The following is an 18,907-nucleotide window of genomic DNA, read 5'->3' on the forward strand; positions in this document are numbered from 1 at the left end:
TACTTTACCCGTATCTGTTTATCTGTATGTACCTATATATATATATATATAAAAACCATCAGATACATGTAGAAATATCTATTAAAGAATAAATAGAACGTATTCTTCTAATGGAAGAACATTGAAATGTAAAATATTAATATTTCTTATTGGGTTAGTGCACTTAAAGTGAAGGTAAATTTTGATGAATGAAAGAACATTTAAAAAAAAAAAAAATACTATTAAAAACAGGGGCACTTTCATTGATCAAAGTTTAGAAAGCAGCCGTTTTGATTAAAAACTTACCTTTGTTTTTTTCACAGACAGAGCAGCTTCCCCCACCCGTAGATCCTCTCTTCACGCGTCATCAATGACTAATCCAGCTTCCTCCAATCACGGCTTTCCCCGCAGGGTAGTCATTGCCTGAGGCCATGCCGTGATTGGAGGAAGCTGGATTAGTCATTGATGATGTGTGAAGAGAAGATCTCCGGGTGGGGAAAATTGCTCTGGCTGTGAAAAAAACAAAGGTAAGTTTTTAATCAAAACGGCTGCTTTCTAAACTTTGATGAATGAAAGTGCCCCTGTTTTTAATAGTATTTTTAAAAAAATGGGCTTTCATTCATCAAAGTTTACCTTCACTTTAAGAAAAAACAATCAGGTTTACATGACTTGTTGGGTGTTAGGTTTTGTTCCCCACTTTTTACACTGTATTGAAGTCTATAGAAGAATATGTTTATCTGATTGCAATATTGTAACTTCAGCTTTTTGTGCGCGTCGGGTTAGTGCACTAGCAAGGTATCCAACGTGGGCAAAAACCCGAAGTCAAGCTCAGTTAGCGATTGAGCGGGAGTAATAAATAGTGATCCACTTGTAATCTAGCCCAATAAATTCCTTGAGACTTCTGGACATTTGCCTATATATATATATATATATATATATATATATATATATATATATATATATATATATATATATATATATATATATATATATATAAATAAAATACATGTCAAAATATTCAATGTTGCAATGTTACACTAATACAGTATCTGGTCTTAAAGATCTGTGCAATTACTGTGCCTCTGCCCAGTATCTGAGTTCTTCTGGTTTCTTCTGGAAGTAATAGAATAGTATTTGTAAATACTTCAGTGTCTATAACTAAATTTGAGCACTAATACCTCTGCTTGCAAACCTATTTACCAGGTCTATTTATATGCTCTGGAAAATGCTGACAGGGTCAGTTCTAATCAGTTTAACTGGAACAGATCCTGCAGTTGTATTATCCTCTCCCCATCCAAGTTTGAATGTTGATTCAGTCCTTGATCCAAAGGCTCTGACTATTATATTCTCAAAGATGTTGAATATATTTCAGATCAAGGCCTCCCAAGGGAAGTTTTTTTCTGTCCTATGTTCATTCTTCTTGGTCTGTAAATCTTTACAAATGCTAGGTTTTTTCAGGATTGGGTGCCGTCTGGGGGTCTCAGAATGCGTAAGGAGTTTGGTCTCCTCGGGAGGCGAGGTTACCTTTTATTGTTTTTAAATTCCATGCAATATTCAAGGCCCTTCAAGGTTGAATCTTTTCTTGGTTTTCAGATTAGACTATGTTACATCTGTAACATGTTTATCATTGGGGAACTTCTAGTTCCCTAGTTACGAGAATAGTATCTTTCCTGGGGAGAAGCTTATTGCAACTGGGAAGCAGTTTTCTTCAGTCATCAGTTTCTTTTGTTTGGAAGAGTGGTCTCTTAGTCTGTTTATTTTCTATCAGATAATAGATCTTTGGTTTCACCCAGAGATTTTTCTTATGGCCTTATGGTTGAATCTCAAATTTGCAAGTACTGTGCAAGGTCCTGTGATCTTTGAACTGTGTTTTTGGATGTCCTGGTAGTTCAGTGGTCTTTCTGGCTTGTCTATATTGTTTATTCCTCCATTCTTTTTACCCAGGGTGATTTGGCAGGAAGAGCTTTGGTGATTCTGAGGGCTTCAGCTTGTTCCTGCAAAATTTGGTATGCAGATCTGGTTCTGAGGTCCAGTTTCTTTCCTTGGCTGCTTCTTTTGCATCCAGACCTTCTTTTTTTAAGGTTCTTTTTTCTATCTGGATTCTAATACTCTCAGCTTAATGGCATGGATATAGAATCAGAAACCCTCTTTGTCTTTGTACTATTTGTTCAGTTGCTGAGTTTCTTATACAAGCTTGTAAGATTGTGATTAGGGGAATTTTTGTTTGAAGCTCTAGAAGGCCTTTATTTTTTGGCATTCTTTTAGAATTCCTGGTTTTCTTTCTGTTTTTACAGGATGGTTTGGATATGGGTTCCGACAGTTCTTTGAAGGGTCAGATTTCTGCCCTTTTTAGTTATAAACTGTAGAAGATTCATAATCTTCCTGTTTTTCATGGTTTAGTTCTAGCCTGATCTAAAATTAACACTGTATAGGTGAGCGCTAAATGAAAAGCAATTTGAGATAAGGGCCTCTATTTAACAAAGTCTGGCGGACCTGATCCGACAGTGCAGATCAGGTCCGCCAGACCTCGCTGAATACAGAGAGCAATATGCTCTCCGTATTCAGCATTGCACCAGCAGCTCGCAAAAGCTGCTGGTGCAACGCCGGCCCCTGCAGACTTGCGGCCAATGGGCCGCCAGCAGGGGGGTGTCAATCAACCCGATCGTACTCGATCGGGTTGATTTCCGGCGATGTCTGTCCGCCTGCTCAGAGCGCGGACAGGTTATGGAGCAGCGTTCTTTGTGACTGCTGCGTCATAACTGCGGTTTCTGGTGAGTCTGAAGACTCACCAGAAACACGGGGCCTCAAGCTCCATACGGAGCTTGATAGATAGGCCCCAAGGGCTTTTCATTTAGCGCTCACCTATACTGTTTTTGGTTTTATTTCCACTTTCCTTGTGCTTAAGGGTGATTACAAATGTCTGTGAACCCTGACTAGTTCCCAGTTTGTTTGAATATGAGCTTGCACCTGTGTGTGAGCCTGCATTTGTGTGGCTGTATTAGGGTCCCAGGTTTTGGAAGAGACCTTGACGTGGTACCTGGGCTTGTCCCATTTGGCCAAATGTGGTAACTGACTCTTCCAGTTTCTTTTAAAATTAGCTGAGAGCTTGTGAGCGAGTGCTAGACTTTATTCTTGTGTATGTGTGTGTGTGTATGTGTGTGTGTGTGTGTATGTGTGTGTGTGTCTGTGTGTCTGTGTGTATGTGTGTGTGTCTGTGTGTATGTGTGTGTGTGTCTGTGTGTGTGTCTGTGTGTATGTATGTGTGTGTGTGTCTGTGTGTGTGTCTGTGTGTATGTGTCTGTGTGTGTGTCTGTGTGTGTGTGTCTGTGTGTGTGTGTGTATATATATATATATATATATATATACATACACACACACACACATATGTTGTAACATAGTCCACTTCTTCAAAATGATGTATTATGTAAGAACATGCATAAATGAATGTTGCTGTGTACTGTTGCAAATGATATAGCTTATTTTTAATTTTAGAAGTAAAATTAATATATCTTATCTTCTACTTAATGCAGTTCAGAAATTCTAGTCAGTGGCTTCAATTTGCAGATACATCAACCCTAAGGTCTATATTTCCATTAAAGGGACACTGTACCCAAAAAATTTCTTTCGTGATTCAGACTGAGCATGAAATTTTAAGCAACTTTCTAATTTACTCCTATTATCAAATTTTCTTCATTCTCTTTGTATCTTTATTTGAAATGCAAGAATGTAAGTTTAGATGCCGGCCCATTTTTGGTGAACAACCTGGGTTGTCCTTGCTGATTGGTGGATAAATCCATTCACAAATAAAAAAGTGCTGTCCAGAGTACTGAAACCAAAAAAAAGCTTAGATGCCTTCTTTTTCAAATAATGATAGCAAGAGAACGAAGAAAAATTGATAATAGGAGTAAATTAGAAAGTTGCTTAAAATTGCATGCTCTTTCTGAATTACAAAAGAAAAAATTTGGGTACAGTGTCCCTTTAAGCATACAGAAAATAATATGTGCACACAGATTATCAGAACCATCAATGTGTGATTATTTGGACATTTTATTTGTTCATTTAGGTATGCTCACCATACAGTGAACAAATTGGAGCTTAAAGGGACATGAAACCCACATATTTTCTTTCTTAAATTAGAAAGAGAATGCCATTTTAAACATCTTTCTAATTTACTTCTATAATCTATTTTGTTTTATTCTCTTGATATTCTTTGCTGAAATGCATATCTAGATATGCTCAGTAGCTGCTGATTGGTTGCTGCACATAGAAGCCTTGTGTAATTGGCTCACCTATGTGCATTGCTTTTTCTTCAACTAAGGCTATCTAAAAATGAAGAAAAATAAATAATAGAAGAAAATTGTAATGTTGTTTAAATTTGTATTCTCTATCTGAATCATAGAAGAAAGACTTTGGGTTTAGTGGACCTTTAACATCTCAAAGAAAAAAAAGCGTTGAACACACAGCTTGTTAAAATTAGAAAGTGTGGCATACACACTCCAAGCATTGCAACAAAACATTAACAGAATATAGTCAATTAAATTACATATATAGATGTGAAACCCTTTTAAATGATAGTAAATGTTGCCAAAAGGACAATTAGATACAGTAGTAATAATATTGCATAATGAACTACTGCATGAAAAATGCAATTACACTTACACTTAAAGTGAATGTAAAGTTAAATCGCTTACCTTAAGTGAACCGATAGAAGTTAAAAAATGAATGAGAGTTTCATTCATGAAATCTTTAGGATTTGCTTATCTTCAGAGCTATTTAACTATAAATGCTACACGGATAACAGCTGAAGCTCCGGTCACAATTTTTTTTTCAACTGTCGTCGTCCCCCGTGGGCGATCAGCCCCTTTGCAGAAACGTCACTGCCCGGGGAAACAACGATTAGTTAATTGCAGATGAGTCATCTGTCAATCAATTGATGAAAATGGCGACCAGAGTTCAGCTCTTATTCGTGTAGCGTTTATAGTGAAATAGCTCTGAAGATAAGTATATCCTAAAGATTTCATGAATTAAACTCATTCATTTTTTAACGTCTATCGTTTCACTTTAGGTAAGCGATTTAACTTTACATTCACTTTAATTTCAAATGGGCAGTAGATTTTTTTCCTGCCAATTCTCTGTTGCCTTAATTTTTCCTGCCCCCTGTATCTGACAACCATAAACCAATAACAAAAGCATATACATATAAAGTAAACTCTTGCTCAGTATTAGTTGGTACCTCAGAAAGTGTCCACATAAAAATCCTGTGCACATTTATGCTAGTGGTATGGAGGGTAAATATTGCTCAAGCTCAATCCAAACATCTTGTAATTAAAACAAAAAGGCACTTGAATTGTTAATGGAAGGACTTATAGTCATGGTAGTCAGATATGGATTCCTGATGAAGATCAGGTGGACCAGCAGATTATTATTGTGACCTGTAAAGGTAGCATGACTATTGACTTGAGGTATTGTGAGGAGAGATGGATGTAGTGAAAAGATGAGGACTAAAACTCTCTAGTCATAATAGTATCATGTAATAGAACATTAGGAACCTGAGGAAGTGACTAATAATATTGTAATGATCTTTTGCGTGGTCAGAGCCACACTACCCGGGAGGGAGATGCAGCACGACCAGTGCTGTGATGTGTGTGGAAGAAATCAGGATGTGCTGTTCTCTAGGGGCTGTGCTACTCATCGTGGTAAGAAGGATGGGTGCGCTAGAAGAGTGAGGCCTGTTGCTGCAGGAGCCAGGAGCTGCACTAAGTGACTTCAGATTAGCGCTGCCAGCTTCCTGGATGCTGTGCTGGGACTCTTGTTAAAGGTATATGCACTAGTTAGCCGCCCTTTTTATATTCATTTTTGGAAATGACCTCTGGTCTTGCTTTTGGAGCCAAGCTTGATTATTTCTGCATGGAGATGAAAGCATCAATGTTCCTGGCCCATCTTCCTGACATTGACTTCGGCAAAGTTTGCTGTCTGTTTTATCCTCCTGCTGAGTTATATGTTCTAAGGACTTACTTTCTGGCTTTTGAACTTTGGAACAGCCCTCTGACTTGTGCTATTGACTAGTCCTCCTGTTTGATTTTTGGTTCTGGAGTGCACCTCTGGTTTTAACCCCTGGTTTGTCTACTGATAATCCTTCTAAATGGCTGACCATTAAGAGCTGCTTATTCTTTGTGCCTTATAAATACTGAGCTACTAGACAGGCAAATGAGTCAATGCCTGTATTTCTGATATCAGCTCTTGACAACTCAGTGCTGTTTTTGGATGATATGGGAATCATGTTTTTTTGCTGATCACAATCTAAAATGGATTTGGTCACTAACAACCCAACAGAAAGTTTTCCAAGAACGTATTTTCTGTTGTTAAAGGGACAGTCAATACCAAAATTGTTATTGTTTAAAAAGATAGAAAACGCCTATCTTTGCACAACCATCACATATATATATATATTTACAAGAAAAATAACTTTTTCCTGTATGTGAAGAACATTGGAATGTTAAATGGAGAGTCTAGTCAAAATTAAACTTTCATGATGCATTCTTTTTTGAAAGCTAAACCTAGGTAGGCTCATATGCTAATTCCTAAACCCTTGAAGGCCACCTCTCATCTGCATGTTGACATTTTTTCACAGCTAGACAGCGCTAGTTCATGTGTGCCATATGCTCACTTCTGTGGATTTACCTATGAGTCAGCACTGATTGGCAAAAATGCAAGTCTGTCAAAAGAACTAAAATAAAGGGGCAGTCTGCAAAGGCTTAGATACAACGTAATCACAGACGTAAAAAGTATAATTATACAACCGTGTTGGAGCAGACTTTACCTTTAAATATTTACAGTAAATACACAGTAAAATATTATTATGGAATTAATATATATATATATATATATATATATATATATATATATATATATATATATATATATATATATATATATATATATTATAGTCTTTTGAAATCAAATACAAGGACATATACCATATTCCTTTGAACCCTTATAAATATTTTTATGATTATTTTTATGGCTAATTTTTATCAGGTAGTGTTTCTATGAGTGTAACAGTATACTTTAAAATGTGTATGTTGTGTTTGGTGCAACTTTTATTTTTATCCCTAAGCTTTTATGCAAGATCTTAAATCATGCTAACCTGATGCGCATTACATTTGATTGCACTCAAGGGAACGTGTTTACTTTCAAGTTTCAACTTGTAATACACATGCAAACTAACATCTTATCACGTCCACTAACCTTAGTGCGCCACTAATAATTTAATTAGGCCAAAATCTATGTTTCTATTTACATGTGTGAAATGAAGCTACTGTAGTCCAAATACTAGCAATTTGAATACCAATTGTATATAGGCATGATGGGTTTGCACAATGATTATATTGACACTTTAAAGGGCTAGATTACAAGTGGTGCGCTGACTGTTGTGCACGTGCAATATCAGCTTTTCACACGCATCAGAATTTGCACATGTATTACAAGTTGAAAGTAAACACAATCTCAAGGGCACCATCGCATTTTACGTTTGTCGGGTTAGAGCGACTGAAACGCTTGCCTAAAGGGTAGTGTGTTAAATAAAAACTGGCACTAAACACAACATAGATACATTAAAAATACAGTTACACTCATAAAAACACTATCTGATAAAAAGTATTCAAATAAATATAAAAAAAAGTTATAAGGTTTAAAAGAAATATGGTATATGGCAAGGTGTTTGACCGCAAAGAGTTTTAATGTATATATACATACATATACATGTCTATATATGTGTTTATATGTATATATGTGTGTACATATGTATTTGTGTGTTTTACTGTATATTTACTGTACATATTTCACATTCCAATGTTCTTCACATGCAGGATAACGTAACTTTTATTGTAAAACATATTTCTATATTTATCTGTATATACCGAAACCTGTATATCTATCCCTTTAGATATATAGGTATAGATATCTATTTTACATTAACATTATCAGATATACATGTTTTGGGTCCTGCAGTATCACCAAACACTGTTGACTAAGTGCTGTTCATGACCGGGAAAGTACAATTCTCAGAGATGCATTCCTGAGCCATTTTCAAATCTAAAAGTAGCTGGGATCAGGGTTACAGAATGCTACAAAAATGGGAGCAGTGTGTACTGAGGAGGAGCAGTGTGTGCTAAGGAGCAGCCGTGTGTGCCGAGGAGAGCAGCAGTGTGTGCAGAGGAGGAGCAGCAGTGTGTGCCGAGGAGGAGCAGCAGTGTTTGCCAAGGAGGAGCAGCAGTGTGTGCCTAGGAGGAGCAGCAGTGTGTGCCGAGGAGGAGCAGCAGTGTGTGCCTAGGAGGAGCAGCAGTGTGTGCCGAGGAGGAGCAGCGGTGTGTGCCTAGGAGGAGCAGCGGTGTGTGCCTAGGAGAAGCAGCGGTGTGTGCCTAGGAGGAGCAGCAGTGTGTGCCGAGGAGGAGCAGCAGTGTGTGCCGAGGAGGAGCAGTAGTGTGTGCCTAGGAGGAGCAGTGTGTGCTAAGGAGCAGTAGTGTGTGCCGAGGAGGAGCAGCAGTGTGTGCCGAGGAGGAGCAGCAGTGTGTGCCCAGGAGGAGCAGCAGTGTGTGCCGAGGAGGAGCAGCAGTGTGTGCCAAGGAGCAGCAGTGTGTGCCGAGGAGGAGCAGCAGTGTGTGCCAAGGAGCAGCAGTGTGTGCCGAGGAGGAGCAGCAGTGTGTGCCGAGGAGGAGCAGTGTGTGCTGAGGAGGAGAACTGTAAGAAGCCAGTGTTGCAGTTTGGTAGAAATAGAGAGCAGCCTGTACTGACATACAGCAAGGTTTACTGTGCTTGTACTGGGAGTGGGACTCTAAGGTAATAGACAGCTGAGATTCACACACTGACACCAATAAATATTATATTCAACAAGCCTCCATTGTTAAAACAAAAACAATCAAAGTTGTTTAAAACGTGCCACATTGCTTATATTAGTTGTTAGAAATGTTTATGTGTCTGGATTAGTGGTTAGAAAAATAATTGAACATTATTGTCTCCATACTACATTTATATCAGCCATTTTACTGCAATCCAGTTAGATGTATTTAGAAAATCAGGATTATAATGGGAATGCTGACTGATCTTAAAGGGACATAATACTAATATGCTAAATCACTTGAAAATGATGCAGTATAACTGTAAAAAGCTGACAGGAAAATATCACCTGAGCATCTCTATGTAAAAAAGGAAGATATTTTACCTCACAATCTCCTCAGCTCACCAGAGTAAGTTCTGTGTAAAAACTTATACTCAGCTGCTCCCAGATGCAGGCAAAACAAAAAAATAATGAAGAAATGAACAGCATCCAATCAGCATCAGCAGTGCTGAGGTCATGAACTCTTTTACTGTGATCTCACAAGATTTGACTTAACTCTCATGAGATTTCCTTGTAAACTTCCATACACTGAATAGGGAAATAAGATGAGAGTGCACAAGGCTCATCCCTTCGGCTGTCCCGGGACAGAAATACTAATATGCTGCTTAAAAATCCTTTACAATGGGATGTGGCTACTGAGGAACTTTTGAGGTAAAATATCTTTCTTTTTTACATAGAGATGTTCAGGTGATATTTTCTAGTCAGCTTTTTACAGCTATACTGCATCACTTTCAAGTGTTTAAACATTTGGGTATTATGGCCCTTTAAGCTATAGATGCTGTATCAGGCAGCTGTAGTATATACAAGGCTGTATTGGCTTATCAGGAAACATGGAGATTTCCCAGTGGGCTGCAGGATCAGGGGCTGGCCAACTACAACAAGAGGATGGTGCTGCTGGTTAGGCAATGCAGGTTTTTTTCTCCTCTGAGCTGTACGTAATAAGCTTTATATCCTAAACCATTACATTTATGTTGTAGACCATGTACCATTTAGTAGCCCTCCTATTGAATGGTTTCTAATGTTTAGTCAGATCACACTAGAGTGACATACTGTTTTAAGTGTCTCCTCTATATCACACTATGGATAATCATTTTCACACTGTGAAAGGGAGTCATGGATAAAAATGCGTTGACAATCTGGCATTTTCTATTACAAATAATTTTATTATAAAAAAAACAATATTGGGGGTGAGTATGCCAGTAATCCCCTTGAGAAAAATGGTGTGTGTGTTTGTTCTATGGACTCAATGGAAAATAGGGCTGGTGTACAAATTTTTCCAGGGCTGCTTTTTATTCCCATTCTGGCCCTGAGGATATATAATCTTGCACACAGGTAGACAGCTAAGAAATGTGCCCTACTTTAGTTCCCTTAAAACTTATATATTTTGTCTCACCAATCAGCTGTTCACTGTTATTTTCATAGCAAGAATGCTCCAAAACTTGAGTAATACTTCTAAGGATATGATATGCAAACAAATAAAAAAAACAACCTATAACTTTTCTTCATTTGAAAGTATTGTTCTAAAAAAAATACAGGAAATTTAGATTGGTACTAGCTTTTAATACTGTTGTTATTCAAAGCATGTTGACATGTCAAAAAATGCTTTAACATTATAATAATATTCATGATTTTTTTTTTGTACAGGTCTTTATAATGGAATGTTATTATTACATGAGTGACTTATCATCCTTCTGACCAAAACTGAAATCAAATAATCCATCAACATCATGAATCAGTACATCAACAGGCAAGGATCTGCTGTTTTGACACTGATTCTTCAACATATAATATTGGTAACAGCTTATGGTTTTTCCAAATGTTACCTGGCCTATAACAACACATATTATGCTGACTGTACAGCTAATCATGTTGTGAACTTAACTACAGCAATTCAATATCTTCCTACACAAACTAAATGGTTAAATGTATCCCAAAATGAAATCACCGTGATCCAAAATGAAGCCTTTTGTCACTTGTCCAACCTCCTAGAACTTGGGCTCGGAAGAAACAAAATCAGCAAAATTGAAAAAAGTGCATTTCATTGCTTAGACAAACTTTATTTTCTTGATCTTAGCTATAATTTAATTAAATCATTGGATTCTCTGGATTTTCAAAAGCTTACAAATCTGTCAGTTCTAAATATTAGTCACAATAAAATATGTACACTGCAAAATGTTGTGTTCAAACCTTTAAGAGCCTTAAAAGAACTTAATTTAGCCTTCAATTGTATCTCAGATTTTCGAATAGTGACGGAATCAATCCAAAACATTCAATCACTTTCTAAACTATACCTGAAAAATAATTATATACGTGACCTAAGCGATAAAAGAAGTTTTGTTGTTCTTCCATTTCTACAATACTTAAACCTCGATTATAATAAAATTTCTGTGTTTGACCTTACATACTACTATTTGCCTTATCTAACAGAACTCAGTTTGATTAGAAATAATATGACAGCAATAAATGGGAGTTCATTCTACAATACACCTATTTTGGAAAATGTTTACTTTGATGAAAACCCATTACATATTTCACAACTTTTGGGAAGTCCGCTCCATAACCTAACAGAACTTCATTGGTCAAGCATGAGGCCTGCACTTCAAAATTATTCAATGGCCTGCCAACTTTTCCAGACGTTACCAAAATTACAATCACTGGACATAAAACATTCAAAGATATCAAACAATAAACTGCAGATTATTGGTAACTGCACAAACCTTACATCATTAACACTGTCCACATCAGCTATACATAGATTAGATAACAATGAACTTCAGACATTTAAGAATCTTGAGGTTCTTTACTTAGATAAATGTAAAATTACAAAGATCAGAAAAAGTACATGGAACGGGCTAGTGTCCCTACACACATTGATACTACAAAGAAACAAACTTTCTGAGCTAGAAAGTTATTTGTTTACTCCCCTTAAAAATCTTCAGTTCCTAGATCTATCAAAAAACCACTTGACATATGTAAACAATAAAGCATTTTATGGTTTAGATACTCTAAGACATCTCACTCTTAAATTGTGTAATATTGCATTCCTCACAAAAGACAGTTTTATACATTTACAGAACCTTAACGTGTTGGATGTAAGCGAGAACTGTATATTAACCATAAAGGATAAGTCTTTCTACAAACTCAACAAACTTAATAGTCTTTTTTTGTCAGGAAATAAAATAAAAACAATTTCCAAATATGCGCTAGAGGGTCTCAAGTCATTGAAATATCTCTCTTTATCAGAAAACTTTATTTACAAAATAACAAATAATACTTTTAAACAGCTGAGATCACTTGTTAGTTTGGACCTCAGAAACAATCAGATGTGGTCATTTAATAAATTACAGTCCCCAAATCCATTTGTTTACCTTAAACATTTAGAATCCCTGGATCTAAGCTACCAGATGCTTGAGGATTTCATGATTGTACCAAGAACATTGTTGGAAGGCCTCCAGTCCCTGAAAACATTAAACCTTAGAGGTAACCCAAGCCAATTTTTCAAGAATGTGTCATTTGATTATCTTTCAAACTTGACTGAATTGGATATGTCACAAATCTACCAAGATATAGAAGGTCCATTACAGTTTAGAGCGGGGTTATATAAAAAACTTGCTCAACTGAGGTATCTTTCACTTGACAATAATAGAATACGTGAGCTTCCAGAAGATATATTTGTTCATTTAACCTTGCTAGAAAACCTGTCACTCAAAAACAACAGACTTAGAAATATTAGTATGAACATTTTGCAAAACTTATCCCACCTAACCTTTTTTGATATATATTTGAATCCACTTGCATGTTCCTGTGAGAACTATTGGTTTCAGAACTGGTCTCTGTCTAATCCTCTTGTACAAGTGCCATTTATTCAGTCATACAATTGTTATGGCCAGTTTGTTGGTGAGATTAATTTTGCACATCAGGATTTTAGTTTTTGTGGAACAGATATTTCTATGTTCTTTTTTATTGGAAGTTTTGTTACAACTTTACTGCTAATAATAGTAAATCTTCTGCTGGTAAAGCTGAAGTGGACTATATGGTATGGCTACTATATGCTACGTGTATGGTTCCAGTGGAGGATCCAGAAGGAGAAAAAAGTTTATATTTACGATGCATTTATTTCCTACTGTTCAGATGATGAGTTGTGGGTCATGGACAATCTGTTATACCAGTTGGAAGAGTGTGGTCAACATCGGTACAAACTCTGTTTTAAGCCTAGAGATTTTATGCCTGGAAATTACCACATAGATAACATTCAGAGTGCTATTAGTAGTAGTCGCAAGACTTTGTGTGTAGTCAGCAAAAAATATCTAGAAAGTGAATGGTGCCTGACAGAGGTTCAAATGGCTTGTTCAAGAATATTCTATAACAAAGAAGATGTCCTCCTCATGGTGTTCTTGGAAGAAATTCCAAATTACAGGTAAATAATCTGTTTGTTTAAAATATTAAAATAAATCTTCATGTATCTCCCTCTAATTATAAATCCTGCTATATTTGAACCTAGGTTACACTGCAGATATCTGAAAGAGAGTTGCTGCACATGTACAAACAACTAAGCAAGGGAATGTAGTGAAAGCTAGATTTCAACATGGCGGCACCCATGACTAGAGGGAAGCAGGGAATATCTTCCAAACTATGCTTATAAAATGTATATAGTGTTTTTTATTCCTTTAACATATTTGATTATCATTTTACTGCCTAAAATGAATTGGCAACTATATGTAATAAGAAATTGCGAAAACAATTACATTCATGCAATACTTCAAAAAGAATATTGTACGTCAAACAAATTCATCATGCATATGAAACACCAGCAATTAAACATTTTAAAATATTTTGGCATGACAAAAAAATCCTTTAAAAGCTGATTATCTTGATATTGAAGTATGCAGGAAAATTTTGTTAGTGAATTTTATGTCCACAAACAATTCTGCTGTATAATTGTCTACTGGTTGATAGGAATAACTCTCACAGCTATTTTGGTAGATAGACACATCTCTATGTGACTGACAAAGAAAATTGTTTACTGAGCCAAAGGACATCCATTTTCAAACATAAAAAATGAGATATCTTTTGAAATATATCCTTATTTAAATGAAACACAAAAAACATGGAAATTCATGGTTTCGGTACCTATTTAATGGAAAAACAGATATTAAACTCTACCTGCGATGCAACAAATGAATGCAACACCATAACTATTAATTATTCATTTAGCAAAAGGTTCAATTTTTTTTTGCGTGGAGAGGGCAGAGTTTAAAGAGACATTAAACACAGGCGTGTTTCAAGTACCATATAAAGAGGGGATCACTCTGCGTCCCAAGATAGGAAGTAGAGGAGCCACTAATAATTCCCAAGGAAATCATCACTATAGTAAGAGGGATGATTATAGTTTGGGGCTACATGTGATTAAACATAAAAAGAATATACCATGCATGTTAAAAACATATTTTTGCATGAAAAAAAAAATCAAGTTAGGTCCATTTAGATTGATTATCAAGCTAATGCATGTTGTTTGCGCTCAACTGACACTTAGGGGCATATTTATCAAAATGCGAGCGGACATGATACGATGTAGCGTATCATGTCCACTGCATATCGATAAATGCCGACAGAATACGCTGTCGGCAATTATCATTGCACACGCAGTTCACCAGAACTGCTTGTGCAATACCGTCCCCTGCAGAGCAGGGAGTGTCAATCCACCCGCTCGTATTCGATCGGGTTGATTTCTGTCCGCCGCCTCAGAGCAGGTGGACAAGTTATGGAGCAGAGGTCTTTAGACCGCTGCTTCATAACTTCTGTTACCAGCGAGCCGGAAACAAGGGACATCAAGCTCCATTGAAAGCTTGATAATTCCGCCCCTTAGACATTGCTTGCTACTTAATAGACTAGATATAGTAAAACCAGTTGATGAAACCAATATCTTGCAACATCACAACTTGAACATTGTGTAATTTATAAAGACTTGTACCATTCCTTTGTCAAAGCTATTAGTTACAAGTTAAAGGGACATAACAGTCAAATGCTAAATCACTTGAAAGTAATGCATGATAATAGTGTAAAACTGAAAATATCACCTGAACATCTCTATTTAAAAAAGGAAGATATTTTACCTCAAAATTTCTTCAGCTCATCAAAATAAGTTCTCTGTGACCAGTTATCCTTCAGCTATAGTCAGCTGCATGTTGAAGAAAAAAAAAAAAAAACAGCAGCCAAACAGTTTCATCAGTGCTGAAGTTACATTTTGCTGTACTGTGATCTCATGAGATTTCACTTAAAGGGACAGTCTAGTACAAAATAAACTTTCATGATTCAGATAGGGCATGTAATTTTTAGCAACTTTCCAATTTACTTTTATCACCAATTTTGCTTTGTTCTCTTGGTATTCTTAGTTGAAACTAAACCTAGGAGGTTCATATGCTAATTTCTTAGACCTTGAATGCCGCCTCTTATCTAAATGCATTTTAACAGTTTTTCACCACTAGAGGGTGTTAGTTCATGTGTGTCATATAGATAACATTGTGCTCATGCATGTGGAGTTACCTAGGAGCCAGCACTGATTGGATAAATAAAGTAATCACAGAGGTAAAAAGTGTATTAATATAACTGTGTTGGTTATGAAAAATTAGGGAATGGGTAATAAAGGTATTATCTATCTTTTATAACAATAAAAATTCTGGTATAGACTGTCCCTTTAAATCTTGTGAGATTTCATACAATAACTTAGTATCCACAGCACTGTAACTTTGTGAGATTTCATGGTAAACTTCCTTATACTGAGGAGGGAATTAACATGATCATATACACCAGATGCACACTCCCTTGCAAGTCCCAGGACTAGCATCCTGATTGGCTGCTTAGCATCCCTTTACAATGTGATAAAGTGCGTTAAAGGGACAGTCTAGTCAAAACTAAACTTTCATTATTCAGATAGGGCATGCAATTTTAAACAACTTTCCTATTTACTTTTATCATCAAATTTGCTTTGTTCCCTTGGTGGTATTTTTGAAAAGTTAACCTAGCTAGGCTCAAACTGATTTCTAAACAGTTGAAAACCGCCTCCTAGCTCAGAGCATTTTGAAAGTTTTTCACAGTTAGACTGTGCTAGTTCACATGTGTCATATAGATAACATTGTGCTCACTCCCGTGAAGTTATTTAGAAGTCTTCACTGATTGACTACACTGTATGTCTGTCAAAGGCACTTAGTTAAGGAGGCTGTCTGCAAAGGCTTAGATACAAGGTAATCACAGAGGTAAAAAGTATATTAATATAACTGTGTTGGTTATGCAAAAACGGGGAATGGGTAATAAAGGGATTATCTATCTTTTTAAATAAGAAAATTTTTGGTGTAGACTGTCCCTTTAAGTATTTTCCTTTTTTTCCTTGAGATGTTCAGTTGATATCTTCTAGTCAGCTTTTTACAGATATGCTGCATCACTTTCAAGTGCTTCAACATTTGAGTATCGTGTCCCTTTAAGCTCCATTATAATTGATGTACAGTAGCTGCATCTAACCATTCCCTTCTTAGCATATAGAAGGCTTCCACTGTGAATTATACCAGCATCTCAACAATGCCTCCAAACCTTAAAGAACAAACAGCAACACTAACATACGATACAATAATAAAGTGATGTGTAAACTTCTGGTTAAATATCAAATCAAATTATCATTGTGCGAGCGGACATGATCCGAATCTGTCAGAGGCTCCATACAAGGCCTCTAGTCCATAAACATCCACATCCAATGAGACTGCAGCACTCTCCAACTCTTCATAATCCAAATATTTATTGTGACTCCAAGGTGCAAAGTAAGACAAGTCTTAGTTTGCACCTTGGTGTCTCAAAAAATATTTGGATTATGAAGAGTTGGTGAGTGCTGCTGTCTCATTGGATTTGGATGTTTATAGACACATATACAAATTATACTGGTTTTGTTTTTTTCTTAAAGGGACATTAAACACTTTGAGATGGTAGTATAAAATTATAAATCATATATATAAAAACACTCTGCAATATACTTTCATTTTTATTTTGTCCCCTTTTCCGGTAATTCCATTCTGATATTGTGAGCCTTTTAGTTCCTGCTATAAATCGAAGTGCATAACACTTATATTTCGCACAGCCATTGGCTGCACACTCTAGTGACCTATTTATACCTGTCCCTAATTGGCCATAGCAGAGAAAGTAATCTAAGTTACAACATGGCAGCTCCCATTGTGTTATAGACACTAACAATTTACAATTTTTGTCAATATTTAAACAACTAATGAAACTTTAAAAAATACATCAACATGTTATTCTCAAACAAATCTTGTCTTTGAAGGCATCATTCTATCTAGCATTTATTAATTGTTTAATGTCCCTTTAATAAAATAGTTTAACCAAACTACAAGTAATCATAAAGTGCACATGACAATTAGTGCTCAAAACATACACGTAAACAATATGAGTAAGTAATCCCTATCGTGAAGATCTTACTAAAGGGTCATGAAACTCAAAAATTTTCTTTCATGATTCAGATAGAGAATACAAATTTAAACAACTTTCTAATTTATTTCTATTATCTAATTTGTTTCATTCTCTTGGTATCATTTGTTGAAGGAGCAGCAATGCACTACTGGTTTCTAACTGAACACATGGGTGAGCCAATGACAATCAGTATAAATATGCAGCTACCAATCAGCAGATAAAACCTAGGTTCTTTGCTGCTCATGAGTTTACCTAGATAAACCTTTCAGCAAAGGATAACAAGAGAAGGAAGCAAATTAAATAATAGAAGTAAATTGGAAAGTTGTTTAAAATTGTATTCTCTATCTGAATCATGAAAGAAAATTTTTGGGTTTCATGTCCCTTTAACTAAGAAGTATAATGAGAGACAAGTGCACAGAATAGGATGAAAGGGCTGTACAATCTCTAGAAGAAAAGAAATAACAACTGTAGCAACATAATTAAAGTAAGATACATAAGGGATGAACTGTGATTATTGAACTTTAAATACTTGAAATAAATTAATAAAATGTATTTTTGCTAAAAAGGCAGAATTAAAGGGATATGAAACACAACATTTTTCTTTCATGATTCAGATAGAGCATATAATTCTAAACAAAGTTGTAATTTACTTCTATTATCAATTCTCTTGGTATCTTTTGTTGAAAAGCAGGGAAGTAAGCTCTGGAGCCTGCCTATTTCTGGACCACTAGATGGCAGCAGTTTTGCAAGAATGTTATCCATTTGCAAGAGCACTATATGGCAGCTCTATTTCCTGCCATTTAGTACTCCAGATACCTACCTAGGTATCTCTTCAACACAGATCACATCATAGGAACTAAGCAAATTTGATAATAGAAGTAAATAGGAAGCTTTTCCAAAATGGTATGCTCTGTCTAAATCACAAAATAATATTTTTTTAAGGGGTTTCATAGCCCTTTAATAGCCTCTAGGAACTTACAATGATGTATTAAAATGACATTATACAGCAAATAAATTCTAGATCTAATGGTGTAGTCCAAGCTAAGATTAGCCTGAGAATAATGTATTTTCTAAAATGATGGTAATTGTTTATCTACTAAAGCAATATCTGTAAATTGTCAATCGTATACGATCGGGCAGATTACTTTCCGCCGCCTCAGAGGTGCAGGACGAGTCTTAACTTCTGTTTCTGGCGAGCCTGAAGGCTTGCGCGGAAACAAGTCAATACGTAGGGTGACAATATTGCCGCTTGAAAAAGGGACATATATGAAAAATACATATTTCAGGGCTGTTTGCAGAGTTTTTAAAAGAAATATTTTGTATAAGAACCCTGCCATATGTATTTTTCATATGTGCCCCTTTTTAAAGCGGCAATACGGTGACCCTATCAATACGGGGCTTGCTAAATTGGCCCCATTATCTGAATCATGAAAGAAAAAGTTTTGGTTTCATGTCCCTTTAAAATGTTTCATTTCTCTTTGAGGGCATTTTGATATGTTAAGATGAATTCTGTGTAAAAAAAGATACAGAGAATTATAGTTAAACCAATTTTTCAAAACAAAT

General features: G+C 36.0%; 1 protein-coding gene across 1 annotated transcript in view; it reads left to right on the forward strand.

Moving 5' to 3' along the window:
• The window catches only part of LOC128638618 (toll-like receptor 13), a 126,237-nt gene that overhangs the window by 98,510 nt on the left and 8,820 nt on the right, over nt 1–18,907 (forward strand). The window contains exon 2 of the mRNA XM_053690681.1: nt 10,520–13,292. Within this exon, the coding sequence (XP_053546656.1) occupies nt 10,603–13,292 (2,690 nt within the window). The 5' untranslated portion in view covers nt 10,520–10,602. The remainder of the gene's footprint in view (nt 1–10,519; nt 13,293–18,907) is intronic.

Source organism: Bombina bombina, chromosome 8 (genome assembly GCF_027579735.1).
Source record: "Bombina bombina isolate aBomBom1 chromosome 8, aBomBom1.pri, whole genome shotgun sequence".
NCBI lineage: Eukaryota > Metazoa > Chordata > Amphibia > Anura > Bombinatoridae > Bombina > Bombina bombina.